Here is a 20,882-nt window from a genome sequence, read left to right as displayed (position 1 = left end):
CACTGGGAACGATACGAGTTTCGGGGCTTTATTGTTTATAGTTTCAAGAATGTTTAGAATTTTTTCATTGAAATTAATAACAAAACGACGGCACGGCACATGCAAGTAGCGAACAATCGCGTTTTTAATCCGATGGCGCAGATTCCTTGGTCAATTTTTATCCGACCGACTTGAAATTATGACACAATTTTTAAAACTTGTTTATCGATTCGACCTCGTGGCTAGATGTTTTATTTCAGTCACAAAAGTTTTTTTTACAAATTTTTTTTTTTTCACAATCGCATGTATTTCAATTTTATTTTTTTTCAACATTTGGGCTACCAGCTTGAACCCGAAAAGATGTTTTTAATCCAAACAAATTCTCCTATGTGCCAAGAGATGCGTCACCGCAAAAGCCCTCGAATTCGGAGTCGGTCGCTACTTATATGCGCTGTGCCGCCATTTTTTTTATTAATGTGCATGAAAAAAATCTAAAATAATCGTAAAACTATAAATAATAGAGCCTTTAAACTGAAATTGCTTCAAGTGTTTTTATATTCTTTAAAAACAAACTTCCAAAAATAGGTATGACCTTACACATCCGAGTTGTACCCCCCCCCTCTTGACATAGATGCTTGTGAAAAAGGATGAAGGTGTACCCGCGTACAATATGTTTTGCAAACTTTGATAGCCACCAAACGGAGTACCTTGTACACGTACACAGAATAATAGAGGAATATATCGTGCGGTATTTGTCATATCCCTGATTCTATCCAACGTATAGAGGTATTCCCGCTGGCACAAACCTCCGGAGAGTGTGCAATGCGCTTGCTGCAGGTGGCCTGACCTACATTCTGCATCCGGGACGAATTTCGGTAGAGCCCGAGGTGTAAAAATTCTTAAACGTGATATACATATACAGCTTACATAATATACAGGGGCTCATCTTCTTCATTTCGTTGGGATACCTTGTAAAATTATGGCTTATAAGCAAGATCGTAACCCGTGTTTATGTACTTGAACTAGTTTACTGTTCCGAAAGAATATCCAATCCGTCCACTACGATCTTGACGAGAAATATGAATATCCGTAACGTTTTCTTTACGCATAAATTCGCGGTCACGATTACTTGGCAATGAATTAAGTGATTTTACGGTGTCACGGTACTCACCTCGACGTTGCACATCTTGTAACGAACGGAACGTCCTCTACAAGGCGGCCTGCGGCATCTCCTCTGTTGACGTATTATACCGCCACCGCAGTATCTGTAATAGTATTGCGATTTAGGCGATGGATTCGGCGACGGGAGATGAACGAAAGGTAGAAACGAGCTTCGTTAGATTCGTTTTAATCTCACCTTGAACAGATCGACCACTTCGACCACGGAGACCATTCGCCCCAATTGATACCCTGGAACATGAATTGCGAAAGAAATGATGAGAAGCCTCAGGTCGACGAATGACCTTGCATAAGCGGATTCAGCCCCAAGGGGATTTGAAACTCGCCATGGGGAGGAGGACGAACGGGGTTAGATACGAGACATGCCAAAGCTCAATAATTCACTACCAAACCCTCGTACTGACTGACGTCGGACGGTTGCATATTTAATAGACATACCGAACACCCAGCAGGCCCGTAGATGAAGGAGGCTTGCAGGGGTGGCGAATGCCGACGACGGGGACGGGGAAGGAGACCGAGGAGAAGGAGGAGGAGGAAGTCCTGGAACCTTGGGGCGTGAAAGATGGATGGGGGGGGGGGGTCTTAAGTCCTAATATGCCAGCTGACGGAGGTTTGACGTCGCTAACTGCTCGCTAAGTGAAAAATCTCGCAAACGTGCCGGTTCGTTGTCACCGAACCCCGTACCTACAACCTATGACACGTCTTTTCTGACTTTCCCACCCATTTACCCCACTGCCTTCTTACTACCTTCACGCGTGTATCCCCTGCAAAGTATACATGCGTTCTCTATACCCGAGTAAACATGAAAAAATCACAGGTTGTATCCGGAGTTTGAATCCATTACCAAGGTCAACAAGGTCGGCAAGGTTGTCTAGCGACTCAGCCGGTGTGGTTTGGCGATCGGGATGCACTTTTGAGGATGGTTGAGGAAAAAGAAAGCGGTGCTCGTATCCAGATTTTTTCAAAAAGTTCGGGTAAAATATCTGGAGCTTTACGGGGTTCCGCGAACGACGCTTACTTTACGGGGGCACCGTGTACGATACGCGAGTCGCACATCGTCCTTCCATGTGTGTGGGAAGGGGGAATAGATACACCCATCAGGCTATATTGCCCCACGTAGGCTTACACGTGCCACGACGACGAACCCTCGTTACCTTCGTCGACACCGCCAACTTTTAACGAGACTAAAATTTATAGTTCTTCTTTTTTCCTTTTTCTACCATTTCTCTCTGCTTTATTTTTATTCCTACTTTCTCTCAGCGACTACGCGCATTGCTTTGTTCTATCCCCTAAACCTTTTCGCAACCCGCACCCAGGGAGTCGTTAAGTCCTACCTCCTACTAACCCGACTTCTTGTTTATTTATCTTTTCGCGTGATTACTTTTTTCGACGGACAAAAAATCTTCCCCAAAATATTGAATCGTACCTTCGGTACACGTTGCGTTAATCCGCTGTACTCTATTTTCCTGTCTTAATTCGGTTGCTGAAAAATAAATGAAGCTCCATTTAGGGGTCAATATTCCCGGTCAGCATCATATTTAGATTAAGACTACGACAGACGCCCTTAAAATATCTCCGATGATTACAAGAAGCGAGTCTCTACTTTTCAATCGGTTCCTTTGCATCCCTGGAATCGTAATGATCGCCACATTTCACTTGAGGACACGTTGCTACTTGCGCTTAACTTGAACGCCAATAGCGTATAGTGATTTGGGACTTTGCCGCAACCCCACAAGCTCTTTCAGCATCTCGATAGTTGGTAACAATTTCGAATGGTACTTACAATTAGACTAAGTCCATTGAATATCTGTACACGTCACGCTAGGGTGGTCCTCATTTCGAGTGTTGACGGATTTTTTCCACCCCACTCCCCAAATCGACTTCAAATAAATCAAAAACAATTGGCTAGTTTTTTCAGATTTTTACATCAACTCGAAGATAGTACGCATTGTGATCAAAGTTTCTTATGGAAATAACATGGGAAAAAATTTTACTCTCATTATATATTTTATAGTAAAAGTAATAATGTTCCGAAAAATCTGCAACTGCGAGGCTTTAGTCGGCATTAGTGCTACTATGTGAAAATAATATACACCCCATCATGCCAGTAAATCTATACAAGTTGCACACCCTTGACATCTGACCTTTTTTTATTTAGAGGAAGCGCAATTCGTCCAGATTGCCTGGTATGATGATGTGTATTTTTTTTATTTTTTTTTAGATAGTACCACTAATGCCCACTAAAACTTCGCAATTACAGATTTTTCGAAACATTATTACTCTTACAATAAAATATATACTTGAAAAAAAGTTTTCCCCGTGTCATTTCCATAAGAAACTTCGATTGCAAAGCGAACTATTTAACACTTGATGCAAAAATTTGAAAAATCACGCAATTGTTTTTGAATTCTTTGAAGTCGATTTAGAGAGTGGGACGAAAAAAATTCGTCAACACCGTAAGTAAGGACCACCCTATTGCGACGCATATCTCTTCAGCACCGTGCATATCACGATATTTCAAAACGAAAAAAAAATAAATAAAAATATTGGCAATTCTTGTCTCCTCGGCTTCTCCTGTATTCTTCTGCATATTTCCTTTTCACCCTGCGGCGAACGAACTGCGACGCTGTTCCCCACCGCGAATATTTTGCTGGTAATAATTTGGGGTAAAGGTGAGAGATTCCGCGGCAACCGAGTTTCGACTGGTTACTGAATATACATCCCAATTCTCACCCAATCTAAAATCAATCTTGGTTCCTTCACTTAGGATCTGTAGGCGGCGATAGGAGGGGAAGGAGGGTGATTTTCCGATCAGTTTTAAGCAGGATTGCAAACCTGCATTATTCAAACGCCGCCGGTATACGTATACCGCGACTTCCGCCTTCTCCTTTCGCCTCCGCGCATCACTTCGTCTTCTTCCTTTTCTTCTTCTTCTTCTTCGCGACACCGCGTTCAACCCCGCAAACGTATAGAGCTATACGTCCACCACCTATATTCGAGGCGCCTCCGAGGCAAACGCCCTGAGAATTTGTCTTCCTCCCTGCAGGCCTGGGAGACAACCAATCGGATCTTCACCGCGCGAAGAGAACATTAGACTCGCAAATTATTGAAAGCAACAGCCGGGGAGACAGACACTCTCTTTGCTAATGGAGACCTGGACCACTTTGGGTCTGTCTCTGAGATTCCTATCTGACTCTGCGATTGAAATCCTCCCGGTTCGAGCCAATATCTACCTATCCATATACATTCGCGAGTATATTGGTCACATACCCCGCACTGCATTCGGTGTACATTTGGCATCTGTTTTTCCAGGCTTCAAAGCCTGTGTTTCAAACGAACCTCTTCCGGCACTTCAGTCAAAGCAGCCGGAAATCTGATAAAACGTTGACGTTATTTTTTACAACTTTTTCCAGTTCCTCCTCTCGGTTCCCGACGTATTCATTCAGTTTGAAAATTCTTACAGAGATACTGAAAATAACTCTGCATGCGTCTGGGGATTTTTTGCGACCGTCACTCGAAAAATGTACAGATATTTAGACCACTCCGCGAGTTTGCGAGTAATCGATTATTACGAAAGTATATAAGGTACATCACGCGATCTTCCTTCGACACGGGGAAGGTGAAGGAGAAACATATAAAAACAAAAAAAGGAACAGAAGTACTGGGAGATTTAGCGGTAGAATTCAATGGTATCTGATAAAGTATCGCCTCGATGTGCTCGGCATTTTATAAATCCACCCTTATACGTTAAATTACAAAGAGGTGAGGGTGCGATGGGAATGAAAAAGCGGAGAAAAAAAAAACAATACTCACTCCCAGCCACGTTTTGCTATTCTACGCTTGTCCAACCCCATATTGGACGAAATCAACTATCCCCGCCAGGCCCAGCCTCGATTCCCTTCTAACTCTGAGGCCAGCACCCCATTTCGTGAATTTTTCTCTGTCTACGCGAAGCGTCTGCGAGAATTTCTCCGGTCCAGCCTGCATTCGGTTATTCTACTGTAACTTCGTTTTCGTTTCTGTTAATTTTGTTTTTTTACCCCCCGCTCGGACAAATACTTGTCGATAATTCCTTGCGAAATGGAACTGCGGCCTTCTTCTTGTTGTAAACAAATTTTCATTGCAGTGTTTTTTTGACAAGCTTTAGATATTAAACAAAATTCGAATTTTTCATCTAAATATTGCCTTTTCGAGTCATACACGAGAATGTCGATGAAATAAATAACTCGAACCAATTTCGAAAAACTACGCTAACTCTTAAGGTCGTTGACATCGAATCTTATTTATTATTTTTAAATCCCCCTTTTTTTTTTTTTGTCGAGCTGTGTTATTCTACCACCGCGGGGTTCGAGGGGCGCATCTTTTCCCCAAAACTCCGTCGCGTTACCTGCTTCTGCTGCTGCTGCACACGCAGCTCGTATAGAATACAAATTTTCATCCCTGCGTCGTGTCGCAGCGCTCTGCAGGACACACCGCGGCATTGTCGGAGGGCGGTCAAGTGTGCGTTAAATACGAGAGACGATTCTTGGACCGAAGCCGTTTATGGGGCTGTAAAACCGCTTTTCCCCCCGACGATTTCTCCCCGGGCATCGCCTCACTTTTTCCCACCCCCTCTTTTTAACGCCGAGGTGATTCACCGACCCTTTGATATCCGCAGATAAGGGCTATAAAATTTAAGTTTATGATTACCATCGATTTTTTCCCCCTCCATCCCTCCCTCTTTCTCATTCTCCACCTTATTCTACTTAAATTTTATTTATTTTTTTCTCCCACTCTCTCTCTCTCTCTCTCTCTCTCTCTCCCTCTCTCTCTCTTTCTCGTCTTTCTCTGTATTATCCAGCACTTATCGCTTTTTACAGGTTTACGCACTTCGATGATGTTTGACGTTATATTACCCCGTGATATACGAGTCGGGCACGGACTTCATTATCGGGGTCGAAGAGATGCCCGAAGGACGAGGAGGAGAAGAAGTCGTGGGCACCCACAACATCGTGAAATTTTAAATTGTGAGTAACATTTCTTTTCCGATTCTTATGATTTATTTCCTCCGCATCCTCCACTTTTATGCAGCCTCGTCTTCCGGAACATTTCGAAACCCCTCGAATGTATGTACGTTATTACACATACAGATATACTAATAATAAAGAATAGATGCGCGGCGCTCGAACGAGTTTTTAAAAAGATTTCTCCCCGTCTGCTTTGCCTCTCGTGTATCAGCTAGCTGTTAAATCGAGATTTGTATATAATAAAAGTAGCTAGGTAGGTATAAGTGCAGCGAGAAAGTTTATAGTCACAAGACAAACGGTTTACGTCCACGGCACCGCGCGTGGTTTGATTTTTGCTCCTCGTTTTATATTTATTTCTCTCTTCATCGATACAGAGGTGATAAAATCAAGACGCGATGATCTCTTAACGCCGAGTCCTCGTCCCCCTTCTCCTCCTCCTTCTCTGTCCTCCGCCTCCTCATACCTACCATGTTACGATTTATCGTCACACGTTGGCATCCCTTCGATCGTACAATTTTCGTCCCCGTACGTTTCTCAATCCTCGTTCTCGCGTGTCGCTCGACAGTTTGTTCGCCTGGATATTTTTACTGCACGATCGCAATTCTCAACGATCAACACCGCGTCTTTCCGCCGCCGCCGCCGTCCGCGATCATTTCTCCTCGTCTCTCACTCACCCTGTCCTTTATTCACGACGTGTACGTAGGTGTATATACACCTATAATACGCGTACGCGATCTATATTTCATGTTATAAAAGGTATTCGCGTGCAATATGAATCCCAGAGAAATGAGGAACAAAATAACTTTAAGAAACTCTCAGCTGTACAAAGAATATTTATATTTAATAATATATATATATATAAAGGGGGAAAATTCAATCGTCCTATACCTAAAGCAGTATTGACACTTCCATATTTGCTAGAATGACGAAACGGCTATTTTATTTAAATATCTTCTTTAATTAGGTACAATTAAAAAGTCGTGAAATAATTTGAAAAATTTTAACCCATTGTGAAAAAAGTTTTCACTGTATACTTTCATTTGAGATACTTTTTATGTAGGCACGCAAATTGAAAAACTCTATTTTTAAAAAGTGTATTTTTGCAATCACTTTTACTGAGAAAAATGATTTTTTTTTTTTTCAACGGAAAAGAGGCTTGGCCGTCAAAGGGTTAATTGAATTTGAAGAGATGCCGAGAGTTGGATTGTAGATAGACGCGCCGTAATATTTTATCTTATTTTCTTTCTTCTTTACGTTTGTTTTGTATAGTCACTTTAAAAAAGAACAGGAAATCAAGATACTCGTTCCGCGGTTTGGAACTGGGAAACAGGATGAAAAGAAAAAGCAAGGCTATCGAATAATTCAACTTGGCTCGATCAGCAAAGGGGTTCTCGGGGGGGGGGGGGGGGTCGCGGCCTTTGTAAAAAATTAATTTGATCCCCGAGCTAATTTGTAAGCCGAGTTGAGTCGGGAACTGAATCAATGCGGCTTTAATTCCAGATTTGGGACGGGGTGCAATGGCACAGCCGCGAGGGGCGGTGGACGGGGATTATTACATGTCAGTCACACTTCGCTCAGGATTGCCTGGTTTAACAGCGGTTCTCAAACCACCGCTTCACCCTTTGTCCCTAAGGTCCTCGAGCACCCCGGGAGTGTCCAAGTCAATCCCGAGGTTTTGTCCGAATTCAAGACTTACTCCCGCCTATACGCGCAAGTACCCGCCACTTCTCGTCGTCAAAGTTAGTTCCAACATTTTTTTCAACCCTCGTTCATTCTATTATACCTACGGCTCTTGAAATTCACTTGACAACCCGATTATTCGTCAATATGCGGGGACGAGCCTGGAGGATTTTTTCCTTCAATTCAATTCCTCTTCACGGAATCTCATTAATATACCTGTATATATATATATATATACACATATACGCGTGTGTGTGCGCGCGTGCTTATGTATGTATGTATGTATGTATATATAGAGCCCTTCTCAGTTCTATCGTTCGAAAACCATGATCGCGGACACGTGACGTTTTAAATATTCAAAGATATTCAAAAAAAAAAAAAAAACGCGCGCAGCATTTCCTCGATCGTTATGTCGAGGGGGAAAACTAGACTGAAAATACTGAAAGTCGCGAATTTCATTCCTTATTCAATTCAATTCACGTTCACAGTAGCTTTTGGCTCGTGATACCGATAGCATATTTTAATAAATGATTTTGTCGTGGAACTTGCGTCGAAAAGACGAAAAATATCCAATTTTCGTCTTCTCTTTAAAAACGTTTTTCTCTTTTTCGCGAAGACGACGACGTTTCGAGTAAGAATCTGAGGTGAGGATTCCATTTTCTTTCTCTCTCATTGCGTGCTGCAATCCGCTAAGCATGTATCTCACGTAACGGGAAAAGGTCCCGGATTCGGTCTATTACAGTTCCTTGCCATTCGGCTTAGGAATTGAATCGTTATTAGTCGTACGGAACCTCCGCGTATACCGATTTGTCCGAGAAACTGTCTTCCGCACGCACCGCGTCGCGAGTCTTCCCCAGGGAGCCGGAGGACCCCGAACCCCTTAGCGGCCGGGGGGCGAGGCCTCTTTTCCCGGAATCCCCCTTGATCACGTCACGAACCACCGAAAGATATACTTGAAGGAAAATTACACAGCATTTGAACACAGATTTGCGAAAGGAAGAAGCGGTTAAACGGAGCCCCCGGATTCTACTACGGGGGTTAATCGAGGAGTTGGATTATACTTTTCCTCGTCATTATTTCCCTCTCGTTTCGCGTATTTGGTACGATTAAATTGCATCGGCTATGCCGATTTAATTTTTGAACCTTGGATTAATTAATTTTTCATCGGCAAATTTTATTGTTTCTGAAAACATTGACGAGGATTTTTCTGCGGTATCGGTAATAAGACGAATACCCGACTCGTCGACTGTCTGCAAGCCGAACTAAAAGCGGTGAAAAATGCTAGGTGGACGGAACTCGGGCTTAACCCTGGGAGGAAGAAGTGTTCTTGAGGCCTGCTAGATACTCTAGGTTATTGTCGAGGCACGTACACCCTCGGAGAAGACGGCGATAGGCCTTTAGGGGGATGGAAAGGGTCGAGTGAGTGAGCGGGAATGAAGTTGACGAGTAGGGGGGGAGGGGGCTGCAGTGGGAGGACTTGATAAAAAATACAAGCCATTTTTCCCGCCAATTCTAACTAGTCAAATTTTCTCACCCCTGGAGATTCGAAATATTTCTCACAGGTAATGGAAAACATCCGTGTCGAGATATTTTCTTATTAGCCTTTGGCCAACTGGGTATAGGGTCGAAAATTTCGTGAAATAATTAAATTTTATACTCATTGTATAAAATTGGCAGTCCTTCGCCACCCTGCTTCGACCTCGATCCCTATATACGTGTAATTTCATCGTTCAGAGACGATATTTCATCCTGCGAAACGTTTACGGGAAACTGTGACGCGTAACGCGGGACCTCAAATCGATTCCTCGTATTTTATTTCCCTTGTAATATGGTAGGGGATCCTGGTTTCACCCTAATAAAGTGTCGGTCATAACCGTGACGACGAGACTTGCTGCCAATTATCCCTGGGGGAAACCGCAGAAACACAGTTTAGCCTCCCGTCACACTTGCAATCCACGCAATATGCGGGAGCGGGTCACCTTCGCTACTTCTACAATCGATTATCCCCGCTTCCGCTTTTCGCGAACTTCCGCGTCCTCGAGAAGTGTTGAAAAATACGTACAAAAACGCGAAAAATATCTCTTTTTACCTATTCAAACTTGGTCAGATTTTGACCACCTATGTTACAAGAACTAAGGACGAAGGAAGTCTTGACCTCAAAGTGTAATTGTCAAGACGAATCTTGGATAAGTAGGTCAAATAAGAACGAAGTAATTTTTTCCGATGTTCCGGCCGCAGGGACTTTTATTCCGTTGTAACGGAAGGTAAAACATTTTTTTGTCAAATCTCAGAATACAAGCGTAATGTCAGAAATCGGTATAAAGTATGAAGTAACTGACCATATACGTGACTCTTATATTATAAATATGGTCAGTTACTTCATACTTTATACCGATTTCCAACATTATGCTTGCATATTCGAATTTGACCGAAAAATGCCTTACCTTCGGTTTCAATGGAACAAAATTCCCTGAGGGGGGACGTACCAAGAGGCAAAACGTTGAAAAAAATCACTGCGTTCTTATTTGACCTACTTATTCAAGATTCGTCTTCACTATAACAACTAAGGAATATGTGGAGAGAAAAAGAAGAAGAAAAAATTTCGAGTCAAATAAGGAAAAGCATGAACCTGCATATCAGCCACCAACTTTCAGTTTAGTTAGAAAAATATACTTCGCTCGCTTGAATCGCCTGCCCCGCAGAAACTTTTCACTTCCAGCTGTTTCCGCGCTCCAACGGACTGTGTTCAGCTATATCCATTGCTTTATTACACACTTATAAAGTAATTCATGAATTAATTGACCAAGACAGTCCTTGACTCGTTTCGTATCTGTAAGATGTATTATACGTATACCTCCGCAGCAACCCCAAGTTTATAATGCAACTTTTCCCCTGACGCGCTTCGCCCCGACTTGATTTCACAACGCTGAATTCACTCGGGTATTTTCAATCTAGAGAAATTTAAAATATTGCAACAAAACCTGCCATTTATAACCACCACTTTCGTACAAAACTTACTTAGTCGGACTGAAATGCTTACTTTATCAGGCAAAGTATGACAAAGGGAGGAAAAATGATTGTGCATTTTCGCATGAAACGGAGAGAACGAAATGTCAGTACGTTCTGCGCAAGCTGGACGAGGAACGGATCGTAATAGGCAGGGGGTCTGGAACAGTTCGAAGAAGAAGGAACATTAGGCGCACCTGGACGATACGCGCCGCGACTTCGGGCACCAAGAGCGGGGTGAAAAGCCCCGAAATGGGTGAAACTCGAACCAGCTAACCGAGCTAACGACCCTAACACTACGTCACGCACTTTTCTGTTCGCCGCGAGCGCGATGTCAAAGACATACGTGCCTCGATCGATCGGTCGGATCGATTTCTCTCAACGCTGTGGAAAAGTTTGCCCGACGACGGAGAAAGAGGAACGGAAACCCGTCGTTCTTCCTGTTTAACTCTGCGTGTACACGGAAGGGGGGAGAGTTTCGACGCGTCGAACGTCATAGCTGTCTCACCGCCTGCCTGTAACTTATAATCCGGCAGGGCTCGATATCCAATCGAAGTCAATCAACGCCGCGACGTCTGCCCCGAAAACCGGAGGGCCTGAGAGGTCGGCTTGACTATCGTCGACAGGGGGCGGAGGTAAAGTTTTGAATTTGAAAAGTTACGAAAGCGTCAAATTTCGAATTTTTTGATCGCAAAACTTACAGTACAGAAATCAAACTTTGACGAAGCATCAAAGTCTCGAATGGTCCGAAGCCCGACGCTCAAAGCTCCGAAAGTGCGAGATGGAGTAAAGTTAAAAAAATTGAACCATCAAAGTTCCGAATGATTCAAGATTTTCAGTTCCATGAATTTTTGACTTGGTAAAATTTCACCGCTTTCATCTTCCTTTCTTCGGGATCCTCGACATTTTTACGTTCGAAATCGTGGTCGTTCTGATTTTCGGTTTTTCCAATTCCTTGCACCCACTAGTCGAGTAAACTACGCTGTGTGAGTATATTTTAATTTTCGGAATTTTACTCAATCGAAGCTTTATTTGTCGGAATTTCGCTCTATCGGAACTTGAATTCTTGGAATCTTGCATTTCGGATCTTTGATCCGTCGGGTTTCCGATCATTCAAAACTTTGTTGTTTCCGAAAAGTTTGATTTCTTTACTTCAAGCTTTGCGACCAAATAATTCGGAATTAGGCGCTTTCGGAACTTTTCAAATTTGGAACTTCAACCCCGCCTCGTTGAAAGCGCAGCCGAACGAAAAATTCTATGTTTCTCCCCTTCCTTCTAATCATCGGTTTATTTCGAGAAATATCGAATACTCAATATTCCGCGAATTACAACGTAGCTTTTATATAATCATAGTCCTCTTTAGCCGATGAGAATTTCCAGCGAGTTCAAGAAAAAAAAAAAAGGCTGTCGGTTAATGAGGCGATGCCGCGGCTGGTAACTGCATCTAATGCACCAAGCTCGTGAAAAATTCGTCGGTCCAGCTCTCCACCTCTTCTTCCGAATCGATCGGCGTGATTTACTAGCTCGGTGCCTCCGGTACCTATACGTTCCCTGCACCGCGGGATATCGTGTACAACACCTGAACGACGACCAGGGTGGAAATAAATTTGAGAGCACGTCTAGGCTTCGTTTTAAAAAAATGTCGGTGCAATTTCGTGATCGGCGCGAATTAGGTTCGATATTTTTCGCAGGCAAGTATCGCGATCTCGTGAGTTATTTCGATGAAAACATATGTACCTAGGCGTGTGTGTATGGATACGTAAGCCTAGATGCATAAGTAACTTTGCGAAGGCTTTAGATGCCAGGAGAACGGGGATCGAATGGAATGGAATGGAATGGAAGTGAACCGCGGAGAGGAAAGCCAGGCTAGCTTTTCGAGTATCCAAATGTCGTTTGTCTTCGAAGAATAAGAATTCTTGGAAAACCATGACGTATTTTTATTGTATGTCCATTAGCTTTCCCCCCCGTTTCTCGGCTGCCGGTGAAACCCTGAAAGAGAAAAGAAGAAAGTTTATCTACCCGACGACCGCCTCGCCCTCCCCCCTTGTGTGTGCTCCGAATGATTTTTACAAAATTTTATGCTTCCGCGTGACCGTTTGAAGATTTGAGAGAATAAAAAAATCTCTCTTTCCCTACCATTTTTTCCGACTCTAGTTACTTATCGGTATAAAATATTCGCCGTGAAATCGTGAAAGGAACGCTGGTTCCGTTTTACGTTTATTCCGCCATTTCTTCATGAAATATGCGAGCGAAACGTCGAATCGAATCGCGTGCGATCACAGTTTGACTTTTTGATTTTTCTACCCACGACGGATTCGAAATTGCGAGTTACAACGAAATTCATTCCCTCGCTCCCCTCCTCGCGCCACTACACGTCATTATATCATTCTATCGGCTCTGCGAAAATGTATACATATACGCAATAAGGTTACATTTAAATAAATGAATACAAAAGTGGACTCGGGTTCCTATTCCACTACATATTTAATGCCAGTATCGAATCCCGGCTCTCTCTCTCTCTCTCTCTCTGTTTGGAAACCGATAATACATTTTTGTCCGTATACCTATACACACGGAGCATTATCCTCGTGACCCTGCGCCGCGATTCTCCGCAATATCTGCAGAAGTATAACGAGAGTAACAACGTGAAAGAGTCTTTTGATACCGGCAGCTCGAAGCAGCGATCTCTTGTCCGTATAATATAATTGAACGTAACAAACCAATTATCTGTGTTTGAAAGGCCAAGGGCCCTTCTCCTCGATATCCGAGGATGACGACTCCTCCGATTCGTCTGTCGGACATTACGAATGTACCTGAGTGTATCCGAGGAATCGCCTCGGTAAAGTTTACCTCGTGAAGCTGAAAATAATTCTTCGTATAGAATTTCGACATGGAGAATCGTTCGGAAGTGAAGTTTAAGGTACTATTCGACGGATATTCCCAACTAGAAGTGAATCTCGGTGAGAATATTGAACACTCCGCGATGAGACAAAAAAAACTGAAGGACACCAATCGTAACCAAGTTGATAAGATGATTCGTTTTGAATTAATAATCACACCGAAAAGTTGTCGATAAATTGTTTAAACAAAAATTTATTCAACGAATCACTGGTAAAATTTTTTTTTACATCATACAAAATGAATTCATTGGTTCTTCTGAATATCTATGAATTTTTTTGGAATCTTCGGCGATGTTAAAGTCGTTTGAGAGTCCTGAAATTTTGTATAGGTTTTCGTAAATGGTTAACCATTACGCTGAAGAAGTTTCAGAGGCATGGAACGAATAGTTTTATAAATAGAGCGTCAGAAAAGTGTGGAAAACGGAATTATTCAAAACCGTGGTAAATTCCAAAAAAATTCACAAGTATTCAGAAGAATCAATGAATTCATTTCAGATAAAGTAAAAAAATTCTCAATAGAGATTTGTTACACAAATGTTTTTTGAAAGAATTTATAAAGAAATTCTTGGCATTATTACTATTCAAAACGAATTACCTTATCGACTTGGTTATGATTGATTTTATTCAGATTTTTATCTCGTCGCGAAGTGTTGAATATTCTCACCGAGATTCTCGTTTGGTTGGGAATATCCGTCGAATAATACCTCAACTGCGATGAGCACGTATGGTCTTGTACATATAGGACGGAAGAACGAGTCGTCGAGCAACGATGAGATCAAGGAGCGAATTTTCCACGCGGGCGAAAAAGCGGGTAAACGTTTCCCGAACGTGGCGGAACACAAGAGAGTCGCAAATAAAATGAGGGAAAATTGAATGAAGCGTGCGGTAATAAAATGGAGAAAAAAATTGCGGAAGGGAGAAACGGAGAGAATTGTTTTCACCCCCCGCGGCTTATTCTCGGGTGAAAATATACTGAGAGAGGACGAGAAACGTGGAGGTGTCTCGACATCTCACTTTGCGAATGGTGAAAAACTAATTGGCGTGAAAAGCGCAGCATCGCGTTTTGCGGGATCCCGACCGACCGACCGCATCGACTATCCAATCCTCACAATCACCTCGGTTTTTCTTGCGGCGACACTTTAGAATGCAGCTCACCACTCGGAGGAAGATTTGAGTTGGCTTGCTGTGTGCACGCCTTGCGGGCAGTGAAGCGAACCTCTTTTACCAACCTCTAAATCCACCCCTTCTTCTTCGATGTATACCTGCAACTCGGCGGTGCTCTGTGCACGTACATGCTGTAGATGTTATACGACCGCATGCATACCAGCCCTAGAGAACGTTGTAATGGGACGGGTTGGAAATTCCGAATTTGAAACGTACCGAGAGCGCCAAATTCTGAATTACTTAGTGTCGAAGGTTAAAGTAAAGAAATCAAACTTGAGGAAACATCAAAGTTTCGAATGATCCGAAAACCGACGCTCAAAATTTAGGAAGTGCAAAGTTTCGAAATGGAAAAATTGCGAAAGTGCGAAAATGAGAAAATTTAAATAGCTGAACATCGAAATACCGAATGATCGAAGATTTTCATTTCTGTGAATTTCTAGCACGGTGAAATTTCACGACTTTGATCTTCGTTTGTTTTGGATTCTCCATATTTTTACGTTCGGAATCCTGATATTTTCGATGTTTCGCACCAATTCGATGGGTAAACCAAGCTGTATCAGTAGGTACATTTTGACTTTCAGAATTTTACTCTATCGGAACGTTACTTTTCGGAACTTTGCTCTGTCGCAACTTTAGTTATCGGAATCTTGCATCTTGGAACTTTGAGTCGCCGAGTTTCCGACAATTCGAAACTTTGTTGTTTCTCAAAAGTTTGATTTCTTTACTTCAAGCTTGGTCACTAAATGATTCGTTATCAGGCGGTTTCAGAATTTTTGAAATTCGGAACTTAAAGCTCACCCCGTCATCATTCATCCTCGACGATTTTGCGCCAGGTGCTTAAACTTAATTTCAACTTGTGTTATATATTCGTCATCTTTTTATTTATTTTTCATTGCTTTTGTTTTGCGCGCATCTCGCAGATTCTGTCCTTAATTTTCATCACAGTGCGTTTCAGTCTTGTGAATAAATTCAAAAGACAAGATGCTCTAGCCGCATTGCTTTGACTTATTTCTTGACACGAGAAATTTCACGCCTCTCGGCGTGCGCGGTCCTCTTGCTCCCGGTATTTTTCTTCACCGGTTCCGTCGACCTATCTCAACCGTGAAAAATGCCTTTTAAACTTTTCGTTTGAACATTGATATTTTTTTAATTTAAGATGCGAGTCTTCGTTTTGCTTACCTGTGCCACGGTATCAACCTCCAAGCTGTTGTCTGTGTGAGAAATTCTTGAAGTGTCGTCCGTCGACGTGTTTTCCGCCACAACAAAGCCCAGTAGACAGATCTGTAAAAGGTAATAAAAAAAAAAAACCTTGAATTAGAAATTATATGATATTCTTATCGGGTCAATAATTAATACTAAAATAAACGTTATTCAATTGGCTGGTAAGTTGTATAAGATTATTCGACTCGTCGTCTTCGGCTTTGGTATGTAATGTATATGTACGCGTTATTGTGTTTCTGTGCGAAGAATTGAAATTGCAAGCGTTCCAACGCATCGGCTGAAATTTTTAACCGTAGACTAGACGCATACAGCTCGTTGAATCTCGCAGCGAGGTAGAATATTCTTTCAGAATAAACTGTATGATATCCACGTACAGATATATTATAAACTTCGCGGCGACGGGGCCGAATTTATAGTATACAATATACATACTGTACACATACATGTATACTATAAACTACGGTATAAATCCTCCCTTTCGCAGTATCGTCTTTATGTAATCCAGTCGAATCGAGACTCAGTTGTCCGCGCCTTGAAATTATATTGCCAAGTTTCTACCCCGAGTTATCACGGGGTAGGCAATAGTAGGTACCTACAATACCCGCAATACGTGTAAGGTACACTTACACATGGAACCGAACAATTTCTTTGCACGTAGGTGTTTCGTTATTACGAATAACGGACGTACGATTGCCGGCGGATATGCGGGACGTGAATTTCATGCTTTGGGGACCAGCGGATATCTTTCTCTGAACTTTTTTATTGCTTGAATCAGATTTACCTCACCCCTTGCCGCTCGATTATTGCACGCGCGTACTACAGGGAGAATTTGGAAACTTGGGGCGGGGTTGGAGTTCCGAATTTGAAAAGTTCCGAAAGCGCCTGATTCCGAATTATTTGGTGGGGCAACTGGAAGTAAAGAAATCAATCTTTTTGGAAACACCGAAGTTTCAAATCGCCGCAAGATTCCAGAAATTTAAGTTACGACAGAGCAATGTTGCGGGAAATAAATTTTCGATAGAGTAAAATTCCGGAAAATTAAAATATACTCACACAGCGTACTTTACCTACTCAACGAGTCGGTGTAAAAAATGGGAAAAACCGAAAATCGGAAGAACCAGAATTTCGAACGTCGAAGTATCGAAAATCGAAAGCAAACACACATCAAAGTGGTGAAATTCACGGTCCTAAAAAACTTGGATCATTCGGAATTTCGAAGTTTCAGATTTTTAAATTTTCTCATTTTCGTAATCTCGGAACTTTGACTTTTTGGAGTTACGCCTCTTCGTAACTTTGAGCGTCAGGTTTCGTACCGTTCGAAACTTTGATGTTTCTTCAAAATTTGATTTGTGTACACTAAGTTTCATCATCGAAAAATTCGGAATTTCGATACTTTCGAATCCGGAAGTTGAACCTCGCCCTGAAAACTTGTTCGAGCACCGGAAGGAGAGGCGATAACCAGAACCGTCCTGCTGAGTCTGACTTACATTTATACATACATACATGTACACTCTTCGCCTCTTACAATATTGTTCAGATAATATATGTATATTCGCTTAACCTGAATGAGCCAACTTCCGTATAGAGTTCTTGGTAAATAATTACACTTACACACACTCGCGCACTCGCCGAGTTTATAGTAACTTAACAACAGTTCGCGACCCCTCACGGGGTGCGTAGTTAAATTCAAATCATCCGAACACCTGTAATCCCGCAACCTCGTTACAGTGCATAATGTCTGCAATTTTCCTTTCTCCATCCCCGACTTGAAATTTGTCTTGCCGTATTATATTATAATATACGCGACGAGGAAAATATTTTTTATAACCCCGCCGCGTCGCACGAAAATGCGGCTCGTATAAATGTCTGTCCTTCAAACGTTTTATTTTGAGTACTGTAAAGCCGAGCGCACGGTGATACAGGAATGTCCTTTTTTCGTTCGAGACTCCGCGGCGATTGAATCGTCACAGGGGATTCGGCTAGAATTTTTTTTTCTTATGTATTATAGGCGTGTAGGTATATACAAAGCTTGACTTTTTCTTCATTTTCGTCGAGATTTGTACATAATGTAACGCTAAAGCCGGAGAATATCATCGCGTTGTTCTAACTTCGTATTAAGATGTTAACTCAAGATTTACACCGCAGGTTTAGCATTTAATGAGGTGTCACCAGGACTGTACAACATCCTCGTATATAGTATACGTACATATATATATATATATATATACATATATATATATATAGATATATGTATGCGTATACTCGGTCCGTTAATTCTTATCGGTTTTTTGATTGGCTCGCGTGCCTGGCCCGGCTGATTATCACTCGACAACCTTAATTCTAGTAATTAACGAACTTTCTTCGCATATATTTACTCTTGGACATTTTTTCCCCCCTCATCGTTTTTCAGTATATATTCCTTAGTATTTCACTTCGCTTTGCTTTATTTTTCTCATTCACGGCCACTCCTCTCTCAATTTATTTTCAGACTGTCGCGCTCGTCCCGCGATACTGAGATTATTTTCTTTTTTTTTCTTCTCTCCCCGAATATACACTTTCTTAAAACATCGAGAAATTATACAATATCTGGGCTATAATAATCCGCGTCAATTAGTCAGCGCCGCATCCCACGGAGCTGAGAAATTTTCGGGCTGAGCGGATTAATCCGATCATTCTATATACCCACACAGCCGCTATATACAGAGAACTATCCATTCGGATATACCGTAGTATTATTCCCCTGCTCAGATATTCTATGCGGAGTTTATTATATGCCGGGTGAATTTAGGGCGTAGCTTCAACATCCAGCGGATCTCCGCTCCGGGGTATTAAAACCGGTGAGCGAAATACCGCGTATTTCTAGCCTTGGTCTACCGGGATACTTGCGTGTAATAAAACCCCGGACGGAGATTTTCGAAAGTTGGGAAAGCGTTGACAGGCGAAAACGGTCGCCGATAGAAGTTGGTGCTGGACTGACTGGGAAGAGGAGGAAGGGTGCCCTTGTTTTCCCGCAGCGTCGACCGCACCGATGGTAAAGTTGGATTTTTTCCCGTCCCTTTTTTTCTACCGAATCCATCCCGATCCGTACACGAAGTAAAAAATTCCTGCCAAGGAGTTCATTTCGAGCGTAATTGAAGTGAAAATTGTTGGGATCTTGATCACGAAATCCAATCAACACTCCCGATGACAATCTTGCTATGCGGGGAGTATAATTAAAAACATTGAAAACATGCCGCTCGCTGGTAGCTGGATTAGCCTTGTTAGTCGTATTCATTAAGTCTCATTACCAATAATTGGCTTACGTCTCTAGGTATGTACCCACAGTTAAAATCATCCGATCGCGGCGCTTTACGATTAATTTGGTCCTCGCTTATGTTACAGCTGCTGTTACCGTTCAATCGAGAATTTCGTGCCAGGCCGTATTACCTTCAATTCTTATTTTTTAAATACATGTAGTTTTTGCAACCAGTTATTTTTTTTTTTTGTATGAATTTCAAAATTTTATCCTAATTTTATAATGTACTTCTTTTTATATATGTATAAGCTCAATAGCATCAATTTTATTACGGTTATATATAATTAAATGCAGAGGAATGAGGTGAGAAATTAACGATTAGCTCGGAGCAGAATATATACAAGCTCTAAAATAGGAGACAATTATATAAAAGAGAGGAAAAATTCCAAGTAAATGTTATCAACAAGCTCGGAATGAAACATTCGTTCAGTTACTTTGATTCTCTCCTCTGTCTTTTCTTCCGTCGTCTCTTTATCTGAAACTATTACTCCCTCGGAACTGTACAATTATTTTCGAAGATCAAACCGCCACATTAAAAACAACAGGTATAACCCGATGCCTCTTCACGAACAGAATAAGCCCTGCACGATACGTCCGATAAGATCAGAGGACCGATCGTCAATCTGGAATATATTTTTAATGAGGAAAGTTGAGCTCAGGGACTAATTTTTGTGTGCTTGAAAAAACCCGTGTCATACGATTCAATCCGGGGAAATTTGTAACCGATCTGTGCTATTCGCAAGTCGGGATGATACTCAACAAATATGTGTTAGGTCAAGGGATCATCCTAGGGTAACGGGTCGAAAAATAGCTGATTTTCGCGTTTATTTTTTCGATGGTTAAAATGCGCTAATCGCTCTGATTTTTTTTTATGTCGTATCAAAGTACTCAGGAAGAACGGAAGAATTTATTCATTTGAAACGTTGGTTTTAATTGAAAAAAATTTTTTAACGGTTGAAAATGTGTTTGATAAAAAAATATGTCCTCGTAGTGTACACGGTTTTGGCCGTAAATATTATCTGAAAAAAACTATAAAAAGATTAATGATTAGTATGAAAGCCGCTATATTACTATCGAGGCTTTTCTTTCTCTTTTTTTTTTTTATCGAAATTGACAAAATGGCGGTAAATTACAATGTATTTTTCTTAAATATACGATAAAAAAAAAAATTATATTTTAATAAAATTTATAGGAAAAGCACAAAAAAGGAAGTTTATTGTACTTGTAGATTGAACAAACAGTAAACGTACGGTGAATTCCCTGCTCCGTATCGGAATAAAACTTCCACTACAGTGCAGGAAGTTCCATACAGAAATTTTTAACAGCGCAGGGCGCGTTACAGGATCCCGCAAAGGATCTGACACGAGTAAGTACTTCACACCGAGGTGTGGAGGAGAATTAATTCGGTCCTTCATCGTTCCGTCGACATGCGGCAAACACGCGGTCAAATGA

General features: G+C 41.8%; 2 protein-coding genes across 7 annotated transcripts in view; one reads left to right on the top strand and one right to left on the bottom strand.

Moving 5' to 3' along the window:
- Positions 1–20,882, top strand: part of LOC124186870 — a 111,291-nt gene that overhangs the window by 32,328 nt on the left and 58,081 nt on the right. For 2 of the 3 annotated variants that reach the window (XM_046578945.1, XM_046578944.1), the window contains exon 2: positions 6,018–6,164. The exons of the other annotated variant lie outside the window; for it this stretch is intronic. In XM_046578945.1, coding sequence (XP_046434901.1) covers positions 6,032–6,164 — 133 coding nt within the window. In that variant the 5' untranslated portion in view covers positions 6,018–6,031. The remainder of the gene's footprint in view (positions 1–6,017; positions 6,165–20,882) is intronic. 3 annotated transcript variants of the gene reach the window in all.
- Positions 1–20,882, bottom strand: part of LOC124186860 (protein madd-4) — a 101,545-nt gene that overhangs the window by 31,580 nt on the left and 49,083 nt on the right. For 3 of the 4 annotated variants that reach the window (XM_046578917.1, XM_046578919.1, XM_046578920.1), the window contains exons 2-4: positions 16,094–16,195; positions 1,337–1,389; positions 1,151–1,244 (exon numbers count right to left, since the gene is read on the bottom strand). In XM_046578917.1, coding sequence (XP_046434873.1) covers positions 1,151–1,244; positions 1,337–1,389; positions 16,094–16,195 — 249 coding nt within the window. The remainder of the gene's footprint in view (positions 1–1,150; positions 1,245–1,336; positions 1,390–16,093; positions 16,196–20,882) is intronic. The other variant, XM_046578921.1, reaches the window with a different exon arrangement.

This window comes from Neodiprion fabricii, chromosome 7, assembly GCF_021155785.1.
Source record: "Neodiprion fabricii isolate iyNeoFabr1 chromosome 7, iyNeoFabr1.1, whole genome shotgun sequence".
In the NCBI taxonomy this organism is placed as follows: Eukaryota; Metazoa; Arthropoda; class Insecta; order Hymenoptera; family Diprionidae; genus Neodiprion; species Neodiprion fabricii.
The sequence above is the reverse complement of the archived record's forward strand: the minus strand, read 5'-3'. Positions and strand labels throughout refer to the sequence as shown.